The sequence below is a fragment of the Mustela putorius genome, unplaced genomic scaffold (assembly GCF_011764305.1).
Source record: "Mustela putorius furo isolate JIRA1106 unplaced genomic scaffold, ASM1176430v1.1 tig00000407_pilon_pilon_pilon, whole genome shotgun sequence".
Lineage (NCBI taxonomy): Eukaryota > Metazoa > Chordata > Mammalia > Carnivora > Mustelidae > Mustela > Mustela putorius.
The window spans coordinates 8,399,846-8,424,854 of record NW_025421373.1 but is presented as its reverse complement, the minus strand read 5'-3'; the positions used below and the strand labels follow the sequence as shown (position 1 = coordinate 8,424,854).

Here is a 25,009-nt window from a genome sequence, read left to right as displayed (position 1 = left end):
AGCATCCCATTCAGGTTTATCCCTCTAGACACAGTAAGATACAAGGAGAACATGGTAGTTCAAAGTTGTTTCTCAATAGTTATTGGCTTAACAGTCAAACTCCACTAGTCTATATTTTCTTCCAAATAAAACAAGGCTAAGAATACCCAAGATTAAGTTAAAATTTATACATGAAATCACTTAATATATAGCAGATACACAATCAATTTTCCTCCCCCTCACATTTTGCTTCTATCTTTATATTTCCAAATTGAAAAAAAAATGTGTGTGTATTAAATTATTTTAGGTAAGGCATTCTGCAATTTATAATTTAACCATCAAAAGAGTACTGGCCTGTTATCTGATAATTCTTTACCAAAATATTTTATGAATCAGACCATAAGAGCAGAAGTTACAGAATGAAAATGCCTCTCACCAAGAGCTTGTAGGGAGATATTAGCCCAGATGTCTGGCCTGTACAGTCACACTTTATTTTCCCTACCTTTAAAATGAGGAGGGATTTAGTACAGATTTGTTCACTCTAAAACATAATTAGATGCAGTGCAGAAGGTGAGCTATGGATTCAGATGCCCCATCTACATGCCGTCTCCTCTATTTACTCTTTCTGTGCCTTAATTTTCTTATCTGTGAAATGAAAATAAAAATATCTACCTCATGGGCTTATAGTAGAGGATTGAAGTAAATAAATTATGTGAAGTACTCAAAAGACTAGTGTCTTGGATACAGTTATACCTAGTAAATGTTCCAACACTTAGAACAGTGCAAGTACAAAATAGATACTAGGTAAATATCGCAGAATGAATGAATGAACTATGCACTAGAATTTACTCTGAAAAAGGAACACAGCTATCTTTCCCATGAGGCACAAAAACCTTAGCCACTGACCCATGTGATGGCAGCAGACATTCACTGCACTCTAATTTATGGCCTTGTGGACTTACATCCCTTGTTAGATTAGCTCTGGGCATTCCAACACCTCCCCTCCACTTCCCATTTGATTTCTAGATTCATGGTTAGAGCAGGCAGACGTGACTCAGGTATTTCACTTACTTACCCTTCAGTCACCTTCCCTACCATGCCAAGCACTTACAGTTTTGGAAACAGATTGCTTTCAAGGGTGTGAAGATATTTTTGAAATCTAGGGAATAGATTTGTATAGGGAGTTGTAAGCCTTTTAGTCTTGTCTTCTGCTAATCTGATGGGCCCACTCTCGTATGTAAATATCATGATTGTCTCTGAGGATACCTAACTCAGCTGCAAAACAGCGAAGTCTGGTTCTGACTTAAACAAATCCCATGGTGTCCCTGAGTTCAGACCATGGGTCCAACACTTAAAGCTCATCACCGTGGACAGTATGTTTACTCTCAGCCTGCCCTCTATCTACTGAGATCGTGACTGTGCTGGACCGGACCTCGTGGTATTTTAGGATTAAAGGGCACTGCCCACAAAGCTCGGACCATGGGGTGCACTTTTGAGAAACACAAGCCTCTTTTACCACGTTTGAGGCTCTAGGTATTTTTTCACCCTGAGTATGTTTCTCCCATTCTACAGAGAGAACACAGAACCATCATGTAATTCCAGGCCTCCTTCTCAAAGCCCAGATCTTACCTGCCCAAAGCAATGGTCAGGTCTTTCTCTGAGACTTGGGATTTGCGTACACCTCCCTTAAATAATTCTCTCAGCTCCTTCATGTTTCTCTCTGCCTTCTGCAGGTTGAAATAAGCCTCTCTGCCAGTGACACAGTCAAGGAAAAGGCCAGGCACACCAACTCCCCCATTGCCAGGGACAGCAGGTGACAAGCAAATAAAAGGGCCCTTTGGAAAAACAAAGCAGAATTTGAAAATGGGCACTTTACTGTGTTCTTTATTTTCCTTATGGTATGTCGTCAAGAATTCTTTAGAAAATGAACAGAGCCCCGGGTTCCCCATGCTATAGCCTGAATCCAGCGCTGGGGTGGGTGGTGAGCATGGGAGGTGTGAACAGAAACTGTACCCTTGGCTATGTTTCCTGTGCAGGCATCCCCCGTGGGCAAGAGCCATGCAGTCCTCCCCTCCCCCCCCCCCCCCCCCCCCCCCCCGTTGGTTCCTATGAATGATAAAAGAAAGGAACGAAGTCTGCTGAAAGGGACTTTCTGGATCATTTAGAAAGTCCAAGCAAAGCAGGTTTTTGGCAAGAAGCAAACAACAGGAAGTCCCCTCAATTCCCAAACATCCTTCTATTTGCCGCATTTTCAGTAGCCCCTTCTAAGGGCATAACAGAGGAAGGCCAGAGATCAGTTTTTGCAAGCTGAGTATCAAGACCAAAAGAGTAGAGAGACAGGGATGTGTAGAGGGGAGACTAGGGACACATGGTCTCAAAGACGACTCATCATTAATTTTTTTAAAAATAAGGAATGTTTTACAAATGTGTGTGGCACCCCCCACCCCCACCCCGCAGAGGCCACGCTCATCTCTGTACGATTCCAACTGTGGTTTACATGAACATGAAACACCCTTAACGGTTCTCAATAAGAGATGGTACCAAAAGGCTGTCAAAATCACAAACTTTTGGCAGAGTAACAGTTTCGCCCTGGGATATAGAGAACAATTTTTTTTTTTTTTTGCTATTTTGCTTGGCTTCCAGCTTCCCGGGTAGTATTCTTGACAGCATTTCAGAAAAACTAAAATGATCAAGAGTCCATTAAATCAGAGGTTTCTGGCTACATGTTACAATCGCCTGGGGGACTTTTTAAAAATTTCAAAAAACGGATGCACCCCAGACCTCCTAAGTCACAATCTCTGGGGTGCGACCCAAACAGCAATACTTTTTAAAGCTCCTCAGGGGATCCAGGGGATTGCATGACCCGCAGTGCTGTAAATTACCACCCATTCTCCCTCTTCCTGACATTCCTCCCACCACCATCGCCTGCGTCTTCACTGCCAACACTGATCCTCTTGGTGCTCAATGAAAGGTAGGACAGATGCCGAAAACTTTTCACCTGGCTAGGGAATGTGTCACCAGTGAGATCCCTCCCACGGCTCAACTCCAAGTTCACATGAACAGACAGAGGAGGGACATCCCTACCTATCTGGATGGAGACAAGAGGCTAGCGAGGGAGGAGGCGGCTGGCTGTTGGGACAGAGCCATGGAGCCTGGTTCGATCTCCCTGACTCCTGGGTGAGACAGCCCGTCTGGCAGGCGCAGGGGGCCCCGGGCCCGGATCACCAGACCCCCACTAGGAAAGGAAGGATATCGGTTCTGCAGGAGCCAGGCCACCCCCAGGGTATAGTACAGCATGACCAGAGCATCCAGGATCTCCTTCTTCTCCTTGTTTGAGGTCGTGCTGTCCTTCCAGGTCAGCAGCGTGTTCCTGGCGGACTCAGCGTGTTTCTTGGCCTGAGCTGGGAGGCCTGGGGGAGTTGGAGGGTGGGTGGCAAGACGAAAAACATGAAAAAGGCATGTTTCAGTCAAAGACCTTTCTAGGGGGAAATACGTGGGTAGTGTGGTTGGCATATGGTCCGGAGTACTAGTTTCCAGAGCTGGCGGTGCATCAGAATCATCTGGAATACTGGTAGAGAATATAGATTCCTGGGTCCCACCCCAGACCTACTGAGTTGGAATCTTTAGAGAAAGGAAGTCCAGGAATCTATATTTTTAATTAATTCCACACGTGCTTCTTAAGCAGCCATCACAGCAGGAATATGTGGGCCTCTGTTTGGAAATCAATGATCGAGACAGGAGTAGAAGCTGAGTGTCCTGTTCCCAGTTCTGCCCCTAATGCCATGTGACCTTTTCAACCCACAAAGATTCTCCATCCGCCAAATGTAAAATGACAGTAATTATAGAAGCTGCTCCTTTACCAAATACCTGGAGATGGTCCAGAAACAAACTAGGTTATGCCACAGAGTGTTTGCTATGCTTTGAGCTTTCTGGAAAAGGCATTCTAAAAATACAAGGGCTTATGAATACAATTACTTCCATCTGGGGATTTTTTTTGAATCCAAGATGAGGCTGGTTATACTAATTGGTCACACACGCACGCACAGAATCCAATTCCTGAATGCAGTGAGGCCCCTCGCTAAGACGACAAAGGTAATGCCAAACTCCAGCCAGACAGAACTTTCAGTATGCTTCCCCTTGTTTCCTGACTAGAGGCTAGAGTTTCTGGGCACCACTGGAATTGCTATTTGTCCAGTTGGCTGACAGAGGTAGACTTGACAACACTCAATTTCTAGACCTCAGTCTTCATCTTCCAACTTAGCTCATGTCCAGGGACCCCTGATGGGACAAGAGAAAGCCTGGAGAAAAGAGGAAGGTCAGCCGAGAGCTCATGATCCTAGGAGTTCTCCACTCTACTGCAGACAGGCATGGCTGGTGTTCCCGTTCAGCTCTCCTCTCTGCAGGCTGGGAAACATATTCAGTCCTATCAGGGAGACCCGCTGTGCCCCTAATTCCCACTTCACACTCCCAGCCCTCAGTCTGTCCTTCCTTCAGCCGTTCGAGCCCGGTTTCTCAGTGCAGGTATGGTCAATGGCCATCAAGATGACTTGAAGTCTTCAGGCCTCCAGCTCTCATACATTCCGGATGTGCAGGAGCTCCTTAATGAGCTGCCACAAGGGCCAGGGTAGGGAGGGGAAGGTGGGAGGAAGAACAGAGCTTCCCTGGGAGAGGCCTACAAATGACCTGAAAGCCAGGAAGTCACTGTAGAACACTCAGATGTGCCTGCCCATAGGTCTTAACTCAAGAGAAAAATGCAGGTCTGTGGCAAAAGAGAGGGCTGTGCCCCATGTTACCAGCTAACAGCAGCCCTCAGACTGCCCTGCATACCAGAAACACCCTCATAAAATGCAGATTCCTGGGCTCGCTTCCTGTTGTGGTTCATAGGTTCTGAGGTGAGAACGGAGGATTCACATTCCTAACCACCATTCTAGGGGATGACATGATGCGGGCCATCTAAGGACCACATGTGGAGAAGCATTTGGTAAAATCTCTATACAAGAGGAAGATCTCATCTTATTTTTGAAGAGCAGGTAGTTTGACTGATGGAGAAGGATGAGGAAGGATGTCCACTTGGGGTAATCAGCCTGAGGCCATAATGACAGAATAAGCAAAAACCCTGTGTGTGTGCACACACTTGCATGCACGTGCGCACACACGCACACACACACACACTGGTGGGATGGAGTGGGGTATGTAGGAGTGTCAAGGCATAAGGAGATCAGCCTGGCTGAAGGAGAGGTTTACATGTAAAGACACGTAAGGTTAGAATTGGATGGGTCAAATAGAGTCTTGGGGGAGCCTGGATGGCTCAGTCAGTTAAGTATCTGCCTTCAATTCAGGTCATGATCTTGGGGTCCTGGGATGCAGCCCCGTGCAGGGCACCGTGCTCAGCAGGGGGGGACTGCTTTTCCTCCTCCCTCTGCCACCCCCGCCGACTCCCAGCTCGTGCTCTCTTTCTCTCTCTCCAATGAATAAATAAAATCTTTAAAAATAAAGTAAGATGGAGTCCTGGATGCCAAATGAGGAGGTTGGATTCCATGTTAGGTAATGGGGAGTCTTAAAGGTCTTGAGGAAGGGAGCAGCAACTGAAGTTGCCAAGGACATCAGACCAAGAAAATAAGACAGGAAACTGAGAAAGACTTTTTAGCCAACAGGCTGTTTCCCACAACGAGGTGGGCCCCTGGGAGAGTGTCAGAAAGAAGTATAGGAGTCCAATCTAGATGCTTCTATCAGTCTGTAGGAAGGAGAAAAGTGAAACTGGCTGAGCCACTGAAAACCTCCCCTGAGTCAGCACAATGTTGCTTCTGGACTCCTGAGTGGAAAACAAATGAGAAAGCTGTCCTGAGGCTTTGCCAGTCTGCCTACCATGTACCCCCCAAGTGCCCAGTGCTGGGCTGTGAGACCCCCCCATGAAACACTTCTACCCTAAGCTCAGCAGCTAATGAATTATAGGGTTCCTTGTCTCTGCTTTATCATACCCCACACTTTGGTCCTTCTGGTGAAAAAGCTGAGCTGGTGACCCTTGGGCTTGAGCAAACAGAACTAGGCTCTTGACTGAAAATAGCTCATTAAACTTCAAAGTCAGGCCTAAGGGAAAAAAGCCATTCCACTACTGCTCCCAGAATCCACTCTTGTCTTCAAAGTGGGGGGCATGTAGCCCCTTACATCACGCAAGATGCCAGAATGGTGTAGGAAAGAAAGGCAAACATTTCAATTTTTATCTTCTATTTTCATGAATAGTTATAATATTACATAATAGATTAGTACCACTGACATAATTTATAATAAATGCACATTTATGGAGTTTGCTCAAATTATCTGAAGTGACGAGGGAGCTAATTCTCAAGGGTTTAGAGATCACTGCTCTGGACAATGTTTCCCAACCTTTACAAGAGAGAGCTCTTTTTATGTTTCCAAAAAACTCCTTACTTTGTGATATTTTTATGGCATTTCCTACATGAGAAAATTCATGAGGACAGACAGTAGTGTGAATCAGTATCAGTAATCATTTGAAATAGATTTGTAAGAACATGCTCTTCTCATGTAAGGATAACACTGCAAATATGTATACACATGAGACACACACTAACTGTCTCTAGAAGAAGCCCATAGATCTGTGCTCTCATTCCCTAACTCCAAGTCCCACTTCCCCAGCTCCAGTGTCAACTCGGAGAGACCAAGTCATTTCCCTTGACTTGCCCTTCGCCCAAGCCAAGGACACCTTCTCCCAGCACCAAGAGTGCACCAAGCACAGAGGTCAAAATCAGGCCCTAGTCTGGATGTCTGGAGCCTGAGGTTCAGAAATGACAGGGATGAACTGGAAACTGGGCGCTGGTATCATCCACCAAACATATCAAATCATTTTGCTTTAGTTTGAGATATGATCCCACCACTGACATCTGTCACTCTGACTCAGGCCAGAAAGAATCTGCTCGGAGATACCCACCCAGTTTTTGGAGATGCTGCTGTCACCTTTGATCATCAACTATTTTTAAGAAGTTCACGTAGACAGCGATTAAAAGCAGGGCCTAGAGCCTGATTTCCCAGATACCGATCTTGCCTTAGCTGCTTCCTACCTGTGGCCTTGAGCAAGTTACTTCATCTATCCGTGCCACCGTTTAGTCACCAGTACAATGGTAATGAAAATACTTTCTTCCCTGTAGGTTGTTGATAAGGATTAATTTAATTAATTTGTGAAAATTAATTTGTGAAAATTCTTTCATTCCTGTGTGCCGGAATTTTCACAGGAATGAAAGGAGTTTGAGTAGATATCAGCCATCATGATATCATCATCATCATTACTACTACTACCACCACCACTAGGGTCCATTCTCTGAAGCAATTTATATTTACCCTGACTCTGGACCTTTGTCATCGAGGTCATCGAGCTGCTTAGAATTTCCACAAAAGGCCGAGTTCTCACACACAACCTCCTTGCTGGCAAGCATGAATGGTTTCCTGCAGGTCAGATCACCCAAGTGTAATCATTCCCTATAATTCCTGCACCAATTTTGTCCTTTTCAACCAACTGGACAGAGAACATAGGATTCTTATGCTTTTGCAACACTGAGAATAGAGCCCAGGATCCCTAGAAAGTTCCCAGTAATAACAGGCTGACTCATTTACTGCTTCATTAATAATAAGCCACAGACCAGGAGACTGCTTGTCCGTGTCACTATTCTGTCCTTCCTGGACTCGTGGACAACAGTCCGGCACAAGGTGACAAAACACCTTACTGTTTCTGTAGCTGCCCTTGCTCGGCCACTGAAGCACTGGGCTCATTCGGGCCACTGAGTCCCACTTCTGGTGCCTTCCTCTAGTTCGCCAACCAGCAGCCTTTACGCCCTGCTTTGCAAAGGCCCCATGTTCTCTTGTGTTATTGACTCCTGAACCCCATTCCAACAATTGTTCTATTTCTTCAAACTGCCAAACTTTCTCTTGAAAGGGCTCCTTCCTCACTCCTGAAACTGTCTCAGTCTCTCTCTCTTCTAAAATTATCTTCACGTGACTTTTCTGTATTCGCCAGTGACCCTATTCTCCCTCGCTCTTCAATGCACAGTAAGTAGCGCACGCAGTCTGGCCTCCTGGCCTCAGCTCCCCTCCTTCACGCCTGGGATCCGGCTTCTGCTCCCTCCGCTCCGCACAAACTCTTCTGCTGAGGCCCCCAGAGGCCTCCTACTAAATACACTCAGTCACAGCTTCTCAGGCAGATGCCCTGACCTGCTTGGCTTCTCCTCTTGGCTCCGACGACACTACACCAACTCGGTTCTCCTTTCTGAACCTTCTCGCATTGCTTCTTTGCTAACTCTTTCCGAGGGTTCTTTAACTCCGAGGGTTCCAAGGGTCTGACTTTCCATTTCTTCCTTTTCTCCTCTCTTTCCCTCTCAGAAGTTCTAACAATCCCTAGCATGCCCACCTTAGCTTCCATGCTTGTAATCTTCCATTTCCCCTCCCCAGTTCTGCTCTCGAATATTACTCCATGCTTGTGACACTCCTCCTAGTCCCAAAGTTCTAGTCCCAAATTTCCAAGCACGGAGTAAAAACGTGCTAGTGGATTTCTCTATTGCAATTCAAAGTCACCAAAACCTGCGCCCGCCGTTCCTCTCCCCCGTGCCCTCCCACCTTCCTAACCAGTGTCTCTATGGCACCCGCAGGGGCATGACCTTCATGGTCATTGTTGGGCCTCACTTCTCCTTAACCTCAAATCGAACATCAGGTCCTGCCAATTCTTCCTTCACAGTCTTTTCTATAAAAGGTTATTTGTAAATAGGTAATACATTTCCATGGTTCAAAACTTAAAATTATATGACAAGGTCAATGTTGAAGGGTCTCATGTCCTCTCTTGTTCCCTTCCACTGAAAGGCCCCACTAGATAACTGGTTTTACTTCCGTCTTATGTATCCTTCAGTGTTTCTTTATGTCAATATAAACATAAATTCTCTCCCCTTCTTTCTTACATAAAATAAGGCATATTAAACCCCATACGTATTGTCTTTTGTCTGACAATGCATTCCGGAGTTTTTCCCATACTAGTATATGGTGCTTTCCCATGCCCTTGTTAAAGCTGCATAAAGTCTGCTGTGGGTTATTAGTCCTCTGGTGATGGGGACACTGGTCATAAACAATGCTGCAAAGAATGATCTTATCCTGGTTATTTTGTAAGTGGGTACTTAAGAAAAACTCCCAGAAAGATAAAGGATGAACATATCTGTCCTTCCAAGATGCTTAAATCCTTAGCTTCTCACCCATTCCATTTGTGATCAGCCCTGTCACATCTAGATCACCAGATAGCTTCCCTTCCAGCTATCGTTGCAAATTCACCTTTCCGAAAGCACGCTTGGATGTATTCATCTGTCTGCTGGAAAATCGCCAGTCAACCTCCTTGCCTAACAACTAAATCACAAACTGCTTAGCTTGTATGTAAGACCCACCATGGTCTGCCAACCTACCCTCCTTTCCGGGTTCCTCTTAAGAGTCCTGTCCTTGGCCAGACAGCCCGCCCACTGCTTTCTAGATACGCATTGTGCTCTCATCCCTCCAGGCCTTGTTCTTCACCAGAGGTGCTCACCCCTTCTGTCTACCCAAACCCTGCTCCTTCTTTAAAGGCCCTCTTGAATGGCACTTCCCTCCTGAGTCTATCACTTGCCACCTCAGCCAGAAATAATTCCACCCAACTTCCGGAACGTCCTGTATTTAAATCAATCACATGGCATTTGCCTCATGGTGCCTTCTGTCTGTATGTAGCTCACCTCCCACCCGAGGCTGTGACTTCTCTGAAGGCAAAGACTGTGCCTCTGTACGCTCTATTTCCCAAAGTCCCTCAGTAAAACTCACGGAAGACTGGTTATTGAGAGAAAGCAGCCTTTTGGCTTGACTCGCACTCCCCAGGGCTGGCAGAGGCTCACAAGGAAATGAGGCAAGGAGGTCTGGTGGCCACAAAACACACATACGCACGAGGAGGCAGCAACACGCACAGATGCATGCATCTGTCTACGCAGAAGGCTGGCTCCTAAGTTCTGCAAGTTTTAAAGCAGTTGAGGATCAATGACAAAAAAACTAAGTGGAATTCGGCAAGCACTTCATCCCTTGTGGAGGTTTGTGATTTTTCAAAGCTTGGGTTGTTTTATTCTATGGACCAAAGACTTTAAAAAAAAACTTACAGGGAAAGACTGGATAAGTCTTCTAACTGAAATACGAGGTTTCCCTTACCTATGAAGCATAAGGAATAACACGGAGGACATTGGGAGATGGGAGAGAAGCGAGTTGGGGGAAATCGGAGGGGGAGACAAACCACGAGAGACTATGGACTCTGAGAAACAAACTGAGGGTTTTAGAGGGGAGGGGAGTGGGGGGATGGGTGAGCCTGGTGGTGGGTATTAAGGAGGGCACGGATTGCTTGGAGGATTAGGTGTTATACATAAACAATGAATCTTGGAACACTACATCAAAAACTAATGATGTACTGTATGGTGACTAACCTAATACAATAAAAACTGAAAATAAAAACAACAGAGAAATCCTAAAAAAAAAAAAAATCAAATAAATTAATAAAGAGGTTATTCTCAAGAAAAGGTCATGATCATAATCTACTCTGGAAAAACTCTATGTTAGGTTTCAGAAAGTCTAGAATTAGGGGCACCTGGGTGGCTCAGTTATTAAGCATCTGCCTTCAGCTGAGGTCATGGTCCCAGAGCCTAGGGATTGAGCCCCACATCGGGCTCCCTGCTCAATGGAGAGCCTGCTTCTCCCTCTCCTTAGCCCATTCCTCTGGCTTGTGCTCTCTATCTCTCTCTACCTCTTTGTCAAATAAATAAATAAAAATCTTTAAAAAAATAAAGTTACTTCACTTCCTCAAAAAAATTTATTTCACAAGAATCCAGGGGTATTGTGGGGTTCCTGGGTGGCTCAGTTGGTTAAGCGACTGCCTTCAGCTCAGGTCATGATCCTGGAGTCCCAGGATTGAGTCCCGATTGGGCTTCCAGCTCCATGGGGAGTCTGCTTCTCCCTCTGACCTTTTCCCCTCTCATGCTCTCTCTCAAATAAGTAAATAAAATTCTTAAAAATAAAGAAAAAAGAGAAAAAAAGAGAGAGAGAAAAAAAGAGAGAAACAAGAATCCAGGGGTATCTCTTTGTACAAAAATACTGTTCTATGATGTAGGTCCTGTCTCATGAGGATGTTGTTTCTCCCATCTAGAAAAAACAAACAAATCTTCCTGTAAAAGGAAAGCTTTTTTCCGCCTCCAATATACCACCCAAATGGGGTTCTCCATTTGTGTGGCAGGAACAGCTGTGCTTCAGGGAGAAGAGGATGGTGTTCTCATCATCTTCTGTGCTATGACCTGATCGCCTCTCTGGATCCAACCTGGAATCTAATTGGAAAAGTAAAACTCGGAGTCCGGGTATGACTGTTCATGGAATGGACTGATTTCAGAAGATGAGGGCCAAGCTACCACGCCACTTCCTTCCACAGACCTACCATAATCATCTCTCCCAACACAGGGAGGCAGCCTCTGGCCCGGCCCAGGCTCAGGCAGATGTCCCCCTCAAACAGTGGTGGCGCTGTCCTCTCCAGTTCAAGCTGCCGTCACTGCAAGGCTCAAGTTAAGCAAAAATCCCCTAGATGGTCTCGCTGAATCCGGGCTCTCCTGGGGCCGAAGGAGTATACTTGTCTGTGCCAAATCAAGTAGCCATGATTTGCCAACTGCCAAACCCACTTCTCCGTTCAGCCTTCACGCCATCTGACCTCTCTCTGAAACTGCTGGAACCACACCGCACTTCTTTTTGAAATCCTTTCTCTCCCCTTAGCTGTCCTGACACAGCCCCGCCCGATTCTCCGATTTCCTTCGTTGGCTCTGCTTCCACGGGCTGCCCGATGCTCTCATTCTCCCTCTTCCCTCCTCTGCCCTCTTTCCCTCTCTTTCTACTTTTTCTGATCAAGTGCATTTACTGCTGCAGCCTCAGCTTGCCCCTGTGTATGTGGATCCTCCCAAACTGGCTGTTTTCCCGAGTTCGGGCTCCACTTCCCAGCTGGCTGCCGAGTACCTCACCGTGACGCTCGTGGCCACCTCCCGCAGGCAATGATCCGGCCTGTCTTCTGAGCCCAAACTCAGCAGCTTCTCCTCCCTTCCCCTGTCAGCTGCTCTTCCTCTTAGCTCCCTACTTCAGCTACCCTTCCAGGCCATGCCCTATTCACTTCAGCCCTTCCCTCAGCTTCTCACCCTATTCTCCATTACAGGTCACCAGTTCTGCGTGTCATTTCTGCCACATTCCAACCACCATGGCCAATGCCCTCAGCGCCTCTTGTCTGGCAGGATAACGGCCTGAGTGCTTGGCACCTTTAGTCTATCAGTCCAACCCGTCCTCCTGAGTTTCTCCTTCACAACATCAGAGTATGTCACCACCTCACTTAAAACCTTCTAATAACTCCCAAAATTCCTGGATACCTGGGCCCAGATTAACCTTCCAATCCCATTACCAGGCAAGACCAGTCTGTCCTGAGGTGCCTTCTGTCCAACCCTAACCTCATGGGTCCAAAGGGAAACTATAGTGTTCTGTGAGGAGTCTCACAGAGGCCCTCTCAGCTCCCAGTCCTCAGATCAATGCATGTGGAGGCCCAGCGCAGGGTTCTCTACCATTCCCCTTGAAATCTACTTGGTAAACTCATCTTCACGCTTCAAAGACAAGACACGTTACCGTCTCTCTGCAGCCTTCCCTGACAGTGGCAGAAGCCCTGATCCGCCTCATTTGCTTCCCCAGAACTGTGTTCCTGCCTCTACGATCATCTGTCCCTGCCTACTACAGGATCCCGTGTCTCCAGAGGGCAGGGACTGGCAGTGCTCACTCACACATCACGAGTGTCCAGCACCGTGCCACCAGACTTCTCACAGGAGCTCTCGAAGTGCTCCAATGGCACAAAGCTAAATTTGTACTCTTATGAAGGCAGCAAGTTTGAAACAGAGAAATTCCAAATGAAGAATAACGTAGCTCCATTCAAAGGTTTTCTTTTGCTGAAGGCCTTCCTGACGTCCCTTAAGTCTCACAGATAAGTGGTTGCCTGTTCCGCCAGGAAGGGAGGACTCTCTCCTCCCCTTAGCCTCTCAGAATACAACAGATGTGTTCTTAAGGCCTGAAAGAGCCCCGCTGTGACCTCACTGTGGCCCACTGCTTCACCGTCCCCAACGTCAACCACTCATGGGCTCAATAGCCAAATGAATCTAAAATTTCATTAGAAACATGAGCTCAAAAGGTCCCAAGGAGCCCTAAGCAAGAACACACATTCTGAAGTTAACAGATTTAATTAACAATAAATTGAATTCCATTTTAACTTTTTCAAAAGCTCCAATTTCGGCTATCTAGGCTCTAAAGGTACACTGGTTCTCTTCCCGTAGCCCTCAAAACCATCTCAAGCCCTTAAATCACTTCCTTGTTAAGTAAGCTAGGCCCCACCTGAAGACCCAGGTCCAAGGGATACTTGAAAAAGTCCCAGGCCAGTGGCTCAGTTCTGTCAAGCAGTGACACCTGCTGATCCATACTGTGTACCAGAGACTGTGTTTGCTATCGGGAAGACCTAGTCCCTGCTCCCAGGGAGCTTCTGTTTCAGAGACACAAACATGTAAACAAAGCAGATATGAATGTGTACAAAGAGATCTGTGGTAGGAGGGTATGCAGTCCGTGTGGGATGGCATGGCTGGCCACGGGGCACAAAGCCCTGTGCTGACCCTGTCCTTGGCTCCAAAACATGTTCGTGCCTCTATCAGTCTGAACAAGTACTTATGGAGCCTCTACTGCCATGTTCCTGCCCTCGTGGATCTTACACTTGGGTCTGTTTTAGCAAATGCATCCCCATCTTGTTCTTCCGTACAGTGTACCTTCCAGAAAGCACCATTTCTCTAGGAAGAGGGCTTGCTCTTTTCCTCAGCTAGACCTTCCAGGAACTTGAGTTCTGTCCACGGAATTCAGGTCCTGTTACTGGGGCACTCAGGTCCTGATACAGGCACTCACCTTGATGCTGAGTGTCCACACCTGCCTGTCCTTTCCCTGTGGACCTGTGGCTGGAACTTCTGATATCGTCCCTAGCCCACTGTGTCTCTGTGGCCTCATGTGTACACTATGGACAATAACATTATCTTCCTCCATGGGATATTATAAGGACTAAATGAGACTGGCTTGGAACAGGCTAAGTACTCAATAAATCACCTATCACCATTACCTTTATTTCTAAGATCCCTGCCACACTGCCTGCCTCATCCACGGACTTTCCCGCCTTTTGCTGAGGCGTGAGTTGGGGGCAGGAAGGGCTCTCCCCCACGTCTCCCGCCCCTGCCATCCCCACCCCACCATGCTTGTAGGTTGGGCAGTCTGGCTCTCGAGGCCTGGTCCACCACACCCAGCGGGGGGAACCACGTACCTCTCAGTGTCAGGTAGCCATAAGCCAGGCTGGCCACGGCCTGTGCACATTTCCAGTGTTCTTCCCCAAAAATAATCCGAGAAAGGATGACACAGCGTATCAGCTCCTTGTTTGCTTGGGTATTCTGCAGAGAGCAAAGACATCATTATGCTTTTTGGAAAGGAAAGAAAGCTCTAGCCCAGGCTCTTCTCACGGGAATATAGGACTGAATTGACCTTTTATCATTTTCTCTTCTCTCCCCTTCCCATCCCTTGACCCATCCAGCAAGGCCTGGTGGCTGTCCTTTATTCCCAGGCCCTCACACTAAGCTCTGCTCCTCGCTTCTGCCACGAGTACATGGTTCAGAGCGCCCTACCTTCCACAGGGCTGACCAAAATGGCCGTTCCCAACTGCTCCCACTCTTGCCCCTCCCCCAGTCTACTCAACCTCATAGCCACAGGGACTTCTTTTAACCTTTTATTGTGAAAAACTTTAGGAATATACAAAAATAGCATGAAGAAGGGCTCCCTTAGTTTCATGAGGTATCCACTCATGGTCAATTTTGTTTCCTATCTACCCTCCTCATCTACCCACCCTCTCTATTATTTTGAAGACAAATCAGATATCAAATCATTTCATATCCCATAAGTGTCTCCCAAAGACATGGACTTAGCCTTATAACTGGAAAACCACTCTCACCAAATACTAACAATAATTCTGTCATGTTCAGTATCTACTCTCATAAGTCTAATAATTACCTCATAAATTTTTTTTTTTTTTTTTTTTACAGTCCGGCCTGTCCCTGCACTGACATCAGTCTCCTGAATCCTTTTCCATCTGTAGGTTCCGCCTCCATCTAGTCATTATTCAAACTGGCCGAGGACTTGTCAAGCCTTAAAAACGCTCAGTTGTCCTCTATGGCAGATGGTACTTCTCTGTTTCTAAAAGCAAACGTTCTAGCCTGGCTCTGTGAAATATGAATGGGTACAGGCCAAGACAACTGTCTTCTCAAGGCCTCTGGACGATTTACAAAAGTACATTTATAGATCTACCCAACAGGGTAGATCTACCCAAGAGGGGTATCAGCTTCTATCATCTGCCTGTGAGGTGTCTCCTGGCCTTTCCCAAAGCCATCTACACACCTTTTCTCCACACCTGACTTTAAGCTCATTTTCCCCTGGCCAGGAAGTCAGTGTATGAATTCCTCAGTGGATGAATCACGCTCCGGGAGCGTGTTGGTGCCTGTGTTCTAAAAATGATGGCCACTGTCATCCTGTCTCAGGCTCCTGGATTTTGAACATTCTGATCTTGTTCTTCTGTACAGAGTTAAGAGCACTTGCTCTGAGGTCCAAGTTACCAAGTCTCTGCATCACTCTAAGAAATGCACCCCTGGACCTCTGCTGCTACATCCCCTTTCCGGTGGTTTAGTTTGCTTAGGAGTCCACTGAACCCCTGGCATCCAAGCCTGGGCCTCAGCTTGGCTGCCCTTGTTTTCAGTCTCCTGCCTCACTATCCTGGCCTTCCTGTTACCCAAAAAATCTCATTCTGAAGCCTCTCAGGAGAAATTTTTTTTTAAGTTTTTTTAATTAAAGGTAATCAAGGGGTGCCTGGGTGGCTCAGGTACATAGGGCGTCTGCCTTTGGCTCAGGTCATGATTCCCTAGTCCTGGGATCAAACCCCATGTCAGGCTCCCCGGTCAGCGGGAAGCCTGCTTCCCCCTCACCCACTCCTCCTGCTTGTGTTCTCTTTCTCACTGTCTCTCTCTCTGTCTGAAAAACAAATAAAATCTCTTTTAAAAAATGAAAGGTAATCAAACATCAACACAAAAAACAAAATATACATTTTCAGTTTAAAGCCAGGAGCACAAACCCTCCATGGAAGAAAGCAGAGTGAGCCAGGTGTGGAACCCAAGGGCAGGGCGGCTCCCCCACTATGCTCTGCCTTGTTCCCTTCCACTTACAAAGAAATACAATAACTTCCCCTACTTTGAGTCCTTCAATGTTCACTGAAGGCAGAGCTTCTGTCTTCGTGGACATATTTTTAAAAGGAAACTAAAACCTCGTGGGGTTTTTGTTTTACCATCTTTTTCTTAATCAGCTGAGCTATTTTCTTCTGGGATTGGGCTAATTTCTCTTTAGGAAGAGACATGCAGCCTACAGCGTTCTCCTCGGCTGTAGTGTCTTCTTCACTCTCTCCAGGCCCGCTAGAGGAACACAATTCGTCTCTTTGCTGGTATGCTGGGATCTTGGCTTGCTGGGACCTGTAGATACCAGAGAGATGTGGATTCAGATTTGACCTCTGAGTATCTCAAAGCAGGGGGGTAGGGATATGTGCTCTAACAGAAACTTGAAGGAATAAAGTCTGGAGATAAGTTCACGTTCCCCTTTGAAGCTCAGAATCAGGACAGCAATGTGTGATTCAGATGAAACATTTGTTAAACCACCCACTTCCCTCAGAGTCCCAGCTCTGCTACTTACTAACCACATGACCCTAAGCAAGTTATTATTTGTTTCTTTGTAAAATAAGGTCAATCAGAGAAGGTGACTGGATTAAATCAGATGATACTCATAAATCACTTAGCTATTTAGTAGGTACTATTTTAATATTAGCTACTTTTATTTTATTAGCTCCATGACTGGGTTTCTTCTTCTACAAAACAAAGGTGTTGAATTGGAAGATCTCAAAGATCTTTTACATTCTAAAATTCTGATCCAATCCAGGAAAGAAAATCAATATAATGAAACAATGGGAAGGGAATTAATAGTTTGAGGCTAGACTTCACTGTCATCTTTCATGTTTCTTATAAGTAGTGGCTAACTAAAGAGGATATGGTCCCAACAAGGAGAGGAGAGGGAACCCCACAGGTCAAGAATAGATTCCAAAGCAAAATGGCCTTCCCATCTGTATTAGAAATAAATGTGTTGAAAAAGAGCTGAGTGGCTGAAAATCTACCCCCACACACACTTGTTTCCCTCCCTCCTACCTCTCTCCTTCCCTCCCACCCCCTCATCCCCCTCCCCTCTCTCCTTCCTGCCCCCTCTCCTGTCTCACATACACAATGTAGATCTCTGACTTTGATGCTGAACATGACTATGAACGGGTAATTGGAACTGGCAAAGATAAAAGTCAAAGGAGGTAATCTTACAGAAAAAAAGGCATAACCATGTCTTAACATCACCAGAAAAATCAAAGTGATCCCGAAAAAATAGAATTCTGAAATCTTAAAGAGTGGCAACAGAATGTTTAATTAATTATAAACAAGTCTTCCAAATGAATCACCTTTGTATACACAATTTTAAAAGTTATACGACTTTTAAAAGTTCAACCACTACATAGTTTTAAGAATAATATTTATTTCCCTTTTCCACTGATTAGATAAGTAATAGATGTTTACTGTAAAAAGAAAAAAAAAAGAAGCAGAAAAACAAATGTCAAGTGTAATCTTTTACGCTAGGGTTGAAAAATGACATGTTAATATCCATTCAGAGTTCCTGTTCTAAATAACCTACCCAGAGGCACATGAGCAAACTGGGTCACATGGAAGGGAAGCAACACTTCTCCAGGCCCAGAAACCTGCCCACAAACAGAAGGGTGCTTTCAGAAGACATGCAAACTCAGTGGAAAAGCCAGAGAACATGGCGGATGCAAGGCAATCAGAAGGTGGGTGCTAAGCTTGCCTCCTTTCCACCTGGCGAATTCCATGCTCCCAACTCAGATGTCACCTCTGCTGGAGTCCCGTACTAGAGTAGCAAAGTAGAGACACCCTGCAAAGGACTTGCAGAAATGTCCTCCAAACTTCTACTACAGTGCAAATCACGTTATAGTCACATGTTCAAAATTCATTCGTTTTGTTTCTGAGTCATCCTTGACTCTGGAAAATAATCTCTACCAGGGCTGGGACTAAATCTCATTTGTTCCTGAAACCCTGATATCTGCCTTACCATAAAAATAAATAATGGCTCATTAAATGCACAGATGAATGAAAAAAGAAAACACAGTCTTTAGAACACTTGAAAAATACTGAAGATAGAGGGAATCTGTGGCAACAGATCCTGAGTCAAGAAAACTAACACAAACTTGAGTCCCTCAATAGAAGATTTTGCCTAGGCTTCATATTTCATAGACCTGAAACAGAAGTTCAATCTCCTGGGATCACCAAGGACTGCCAATCATGGATCTTAAAAATTATAAGCCCTAAATATTTTAAGTTCAGGCTTCGATAAATTAAGCTGACTCCAAAGGCAGGAGCTTCAACAGCAGCAACCTCGAAAGAAGGAGAAACATTGAGGTCGTGACTACTGCCTTGAGAATGCAAAGCCCTAAACTAGCTTTGAACCTCTTGTCATGAAAGATAAGAAAGGTAACTGGAGAATACTGACCAGTCAGCTCACGTGAAAGATAAAATAATAGAATAAAAAGAATAGGCAGGTTGAATGAAGGTCTGTCTTGCCAGGTTTATAACTTATTCTTATAATGCCATCATAAATATGAATTCAGACTAGTAATATCAAGTATGAATTATCCGATTACTTATAAGATACCCTACATGAACACCACTTCTTAACCTCAGGATATTTTATGAGGTGGTACAAAATTACTAAAACGTAACCACTAGTCACACGTGGCTATTACGCACATGAAATGCGGCTAATCTGAAATGAGATATGCTATAAGTATAAAATACATACTGAATTTCAAAGACTTAGAAGAAGAAAAAAATAAATATTTCACTACTTGTTTTATAAAATATTACAGATATTTCAAGATAAATATAGTATTAAAATTCAATCTACCTATTTCTTTTTTATTTTTTACTATGGCTCCTGGAAAACTTAAATTACATATGTGGCTCGCATTTGTGACTTGCATTATATTTCTATTTGATAACACTGGTATAGATCAATCATTCTCAACCAAGGGTGATATTGCCCCCAGGGGGCATTTGGCAATGTCTGGAGACATCTTAGTTTGTCATTACTGGGACAGTGCTACTGGCATCTACTGGGTAGAGACCAGAAATGCTGCTAAGCATCCGACAATACATACATCAGCTTTCTACAACAAAGAGTTAGCCAACCGAAAATGTCAACAGTGCCAAGGTTGGTATAGAAAAAACCCGGGTATAGAAAAATGGTTAAAGAATTGACTCTGCAATCCGGGTATGCAGTTTGAATCACTAGCTGTGGGATTTGGGGTCAATTACTTAACCTTTTTCTGATTCATACTCCTTATTTACAAAATTATAATAGTATAATAGTACTACCGGTACAGAGATATTGGGGCAATTAGATAATACATGTCAGTACTTTGAACAGTGCTGGGCACATAGTATTTGCTCAGTAAGTAAGTAATAGCTATTATGTGAAAGTTTCAGTTTATTATCGCCTATTTCATGAAACAATTTTAATTTCCTCATTATCTTTATTGTAGTTAATTCTCCATGACTTCATCATTCTTGTTATAATTAACCTATCTATAAAAAATAAAAATTCCTTTCGGCTGGGAAAAACAATTATGTTCCTTCTTGCATGGCTTGCATGAGTACAAATGGATCACATAGCAGAATTGTTAATTAAACCACACCACAGAAGCTCAAATTCCTCTTCAATGTAATATGCATGCAAAGCTCCGTAGCCCAGGTTTGCCTTAAGTGGGAGGTCCTAGTATTCCAGGCCAGTAACTGTGGGTGATGTCAAGCTTCTGTGGTACTTACAGGTGGAAGCAGAAGTCCCAGTCGGTGTCATTGCTGACAGTTGGAATGCGGATGGGGCTGGCTTTCATCTTCTTACTGCCAAGAACCACAAGTCAGAGTGGCTTTAGGGAAAAAAAGACTTAGAAGTCTATTTTCTCTCTGTAGGAGGCTATTAACATTAAATTGAAACTGCCCAAATATATAACCCATCTGAAATAAATAAACAGACTTTCCACACTCATGTACAGAGATACCTAGAAGGCAGAAATTAAAGGCATTTGTCATATTAAAAGTCTGAATTAAATTTCTTTCTCCTAATTCCTATTCCTGTACCTCCAAAATCCTTGACTTTTTGCTGTTGTTGTTGTTGTTGTTGTTTTTTACCCCCTGAAAGCCACTATATTTACAAATCCCGATTCATCAAGACTATGTTCTCCTGGGGCATCTGGGTGGCTCAGTGGGTTAAAACCTCTGCCTTTGGCTCAGGTCATGATCTTGGGGTCCTGGGATGGAGCCTGGCATCAGGCTCTCTGCTCAGCGGGGAGCCTGCTTCCTCCTCTCTCTTTGCCTGCCTCTCTGCCTACTTGTAACCTGTCTGCCAGATGAATAAATGAGATCTTTGGCGGCGGGGGGGGGGGGGGGGGGGGGGGGGATATGTTCTCCTACTCAAGTCGGATATTGTTTCTGCCAGATAGAACCAAGGAAAGCAACCAGTTCGAAGCATCAAATGAACGATATCAGTAAATTCTCCCTGTCCCTAGGGCCATCCCACTATTAATAAGAAGTCCTAGTTAAGGAACATACATGCGTCTATTTGGGTATTGTCCATAGCTGATGGGGGAAATGACTGAAACCTTAGAACAAAAATCTTATTTATAATTATTTGCGAAATTCAGTTCTCACAGCTCTCCCTATCACTTAAATCAAATCTAAACCAAATGCATAGTTATGTACTGACCATCAACACCCACCAAGTCGCTCTTCATCTCACCCTGCAGAATCATTTCCACCTGAGCGCTCAGTAGCTCTTACACAGGCTCCAGAACATCCACAATCCAAACACCAGAAGATTAATTTCTCTTTCTAATCTCTACTTTAAAAACTATGGCCAGGGGTGCCTGGGTGGCTCAGTGGGCTAAGCCTCTGCCTTTGGCTAAGGTCATAATCTCAGGGTCCTGGGATCCAGCCCCCCCCCCCCCCCCCCCCGCATCAGGCTCTCTGCTCAGCGGGGAGCCTGCTTCCTTCTCTCTCCGCCTACTTGTGATCTCTTTGTCAAATAAATAAAATCTTTAAAAAAAAAAAACAAAAACCTATGGCCAGGGCTAGTAGTTTTGCGTTCTCAACCTCCTAAATTCTGTTCTAGAACATGCCATATGGCCCTGAATAAATTATAACAACAAACTCTGGCCCCTCTCTCAAATGCACATCGCTTCCTTCTTCCTTTCCCCGCAACTTCGTAAACCCAGACGCCACATGCTGAGCCCCAGGCGAGCATCCCGAGGCTTCTGTCTTGAGGGTGGTGCCTTCGCCACAGAGGGTCCAACTGGAAACGCACCCGCGGGGAGCAGCGACGTAGCCGGTGGGCCGCCCCCGTGGCCGAGGGCAGAGAAGCCACGCCCCGGAACTAGCCTTCCGACCCCCTCAGCCGAGAGCTCGGCTTCCTCGCGCGGCGTCCGCGTCCTGGCTTCAGCGTCCTTCGTTCAGGGAGCCGCCGCACAGGTGCGTGGCGGAAGCGAGGCTCTCTGCGCGGTAGGCCTGGCGCGCCGGCAGCCCAGGTTCCGGCTCGGGAGACAATGGGGTTGCCATGGGAACGGAACGCCGCCGGCAGAGTCGGGAGCGTCGGCGCCAGTAGCCATGGCGACGCGGGGCACTTCCGGACCGGAAAATTCCGGGCCGCTCCCGGGCACTTCCGCCGCACCCTAGGCTTTACGGTCTCCGCGAGCGGGAGGCGCGCACCGTGGAGCTCGTCCCCAAGCTTCCTTTTGCTGCGGTTGCGTCGTCCGCTGCTGTTTTTCTGAAAGGGACTTTAGCTTTCAGGCACGAAGATGCAAGAAGAGGAGCGAAATCCCGTCTCAGGATAGAAGAGGGCGCTGGGCTCCACGACCCCGCTTACGTAAAGCTGCTGCGTACGGGACTAAATGGGCGCCCCTTTCGGCGCCCCTTCGCGCACCCTGCATCCTCGAAGTCCCCCCAGGTGCTCTGGCTCTCCAGACTGGAGAGGAAAGGCCCCGAGGTAACTGTTGATGGTGTCAGCACCGTCTGTGTTGCCTCTCCTGGTAAGATCTGAACGATGCTTGATCAGGAAAGTGGAGTGCAGGAAATGAATGGTTTGAGCAATGGGCCCCTAATTCAGCTGCTGATTAGCAGTTCCAGCAATATTCTCGGGGGGTGGGGTACATTGGGCAAACACCAGATAGCCCTAATTTTTGCAGCATATATTCTTAGACCATTCCTCTTCAGCAGCCTGAAATACACCATGATGATAATTCAGATCTGACGGGTGCAGGGCCGTTGGGGCCAGTACCCAAACCAACAGTACCAGCTCTGCAGCAGTACCAAACCAACAGTACCAGCCCAAGGGTGTTATCACAAACCCTACAGTGAACGAGGGCCCTTTGACAAGTCAAATTGAAGATGGTATGCCCTTGTTAAAAGGAAAAAAAAAAAAAGTAGGCTCGGTAGAGAGAGAAGGAAAATATTTGCTAAGAACTTGAAAGGTGGTGTTTACATTTGTTGTTTGTTCTTTTCAGTTCCAGGTTGAAGTTTAATTGCTCTTGATCCAAGACTGCCAAGATAGATTTTCTGCAGTTAGGTTGGAAGAGCTATTTAAATGAGTTTGTTTAAATATCTCTCAAGTGAAACCTGAAGGGCATTGTAACTTATAGTTTAAATCTGTACCCTCAAGATCCTGCACCAAAATTTTAGAAAGATCCCGCCCTCTTTATTTTGTTTCCTAAGAGAACTCCCAGAGTGGAACAAAGGTGAGAGCCATGAGCTCCACTTCAAGATTGCAGGGCTCTGGTTTTGACTCCATGTGGCCTGGGCCAAATCACAGCTCTGGAGTCTCAGTTTTCTTGCCCAGACAATGAGAGTGTTTGTTACCACTTGTTTTCCCCAACCCCTCCCAGTCCCCAGGATTCTGTGCGGCAAACCGCAGATTTTTGTGAGTATGAACGGTATTTAACACATATGGGGATAAAAAGGAAGAGCTGGTTTCCTTTTCCCTAACACTGATTCCCCCTTAACCTTGTTAAGTTGGTCTTCATCACACTGAAAAGTTTTAATGTTCTCATTTTAGGAATTGGCTAGGAGGTTTTTTTCTAAGTATATGAAATGTAACTTTTGGTTCCTGAACACCAGCTTCTACCCATCACTGCGAAGTGAGGTAACAGGACAAGCCCTGAATTCCCATTCTAAAAATGAGTCTGGTTTCACCTCCATTTAATTAGCTTTGACCTTGGGGAACCTGGGTAGCTCAGTTGGCGTTTGCCCTTGACAGAGTCCAGGGTTCGAGCCCCACTTCAGGCTCCCTGCTCAGTGGGAAGTCATCGTCTCCCTCTGACCCTCCTCCCTCTCGTGCTCACTCCCTCTCTCAAATAAATAAATAAAATCTTTAAAAAATAATAATAATTAGCTTTGACCAGAAGCAATTCACCTGTAAAATTAGAAGTCAGATTAAAAAAAAAAAAAAAGTTAAACTCTTAGAGTTCCAAACCTGTGTGCTGTTTTTTTTCCTTGCCTTGCCGTCTTCACCCTGTCCCCAGATACAAACCTTAGTTACAGGTAAATGTGCTCTAGGTTTGTTCAGTAACTCTGGAATGGGATGCTGGTAATCTGGGTGGACATTGCCTTTATAGTGTGTTCCCTCACAGTTCCTCACTTGATCCTGAGGTAGAAGAAGGCAAGCACTGCTGTTGCAGAATCGCATAGGGGAAGCATGCGTACAGGGTACTTCTAGATTCTTCCATCCCCAAATAAACTGTGATTAACTCCAAATTATTTTAACTCCAAGAACTGTGAAACTTAAGGACAAGGAAACCAAATAAACTTTACTTTGGACTATCTAATTTCTTAAAACACATTTTCTGTCCTCTTAAGACAAGGTTAGATACCTTACTTCTGAGTTCCCATACTACCACCTGCACAATCTCATCTTGATGGTCACAATTATAAACTTTAAAAAAAAAAGTTTTTCTTTTTTTAATATTTTATTTACTTGACAGAGACAGTGAGAGAGGGAATACAAGCAAGGGGAGCGGGAAAGGAAGAAGCAGGCTTCCTGCTGGGCAGGAAGCCCGATGCAATGGGGGGGGGGGGCGGGGCGGGCTTGATCCCTGGACCTGGGGATCATGACCTGAGCTGGAAGCAGATGCTTAATGACTGAGCCACCCCAGGCACCTTCTCTGTGAGTTTCCCACACTCCCCATGCATCTGTCCTTCCATCCTGGAAAAATGCACGTTGAAGAAGACCTGCTACTTGCCCAGTACTGTTCTAAGTGTTAGGGAAGCAATAGTGAACAGACAAACATTTTGCTCTTCTGGAGCTTCTATTCTAGGTGAAGAAAGACAGGACTACTAGTAAATAGTCTGATGTCTCTCCAAGTTAGAAAAAGGCACAGAGCTTGGGAAATAGGCAACAACTTTGTGTGAATTAGAAAAAAAAAAGGCGACCCTCTTCCTCTAGCCAGACCCAGGCCCCCTGCTAAGCAGTAAAGCTATGGGAACAGAGGGTGGGCTGGGTTTTAGGACTCCCTTTTAGGACTTTCTCAGCGGGGTAAACCACCTTATTTGGAAGTAACAAATTATATGGAGAAAAACAAAGCCAGATAAAGGATCTAGAAAGTATAGGGTATGCTAGCTTCTACAGTGTAGTTAAGGAAGTCTTCTCTGACAAGTTGGTATTGAGTAAATAAAAGGAGCAACCAATACAAATGTCAGGTTTAAGAGCATTC

At 45.5% G+C, this 25,009-nt stretch overlaps 1 protein-coding gene across 4 annotated transcripts in view; it reads right to left on the bottom strand.

Annotated features, from left to right (window-relative positions):
- The window catches only part of TTC23L (tetratricopeptide repeat domain 23 like), a 48,527-nt gene extending 26,699 nt beyond the window's left edge, over window positions 1-21,828 (bottom strand). For 2 of the 4 annotated variants that reach the window (XR_006606589.1, XM_004738044.3), the window contains exons 1-6: window positions 21,613-21,827; window positions 20,079-20,153; window positions 16,445-16,625; window positions 14,387-14,510; window positions 3,233-3,389; window positions 1,609-1,734 (exon numbers count right to left, since the gene is read on the bottom strand). Coding sequence is in view for 3 of the 4 variants with exons in the window: in XM_004738044.3 (XP_004738101.1) it covers window positions 1,609-1,734; window positions 3,233-3,389; window positions 14,387-14,510; window positions 16,445-16,625; window positions 20,079-20,146 (656 nt within the window). In the remaining variant the exon portion in view is untranslated. Of the gene's footprint in view, window positions 1-1,608; window positions 1,735-3,232; window positions 3,390-14,386; window positions 14,511-16,444; window positions 16,626-20,078; window positions 20,154-21,015; window positions 21,224-21,612 lie in introns of those variants that run through there. The other 2 variants (XM_045079461.1, XM_004738045.3) reach the window with 2 other exon arrangements.
- Between the last annotated feature and the right edge of the window lie 3,181 nt (window positions 21,829-25,009).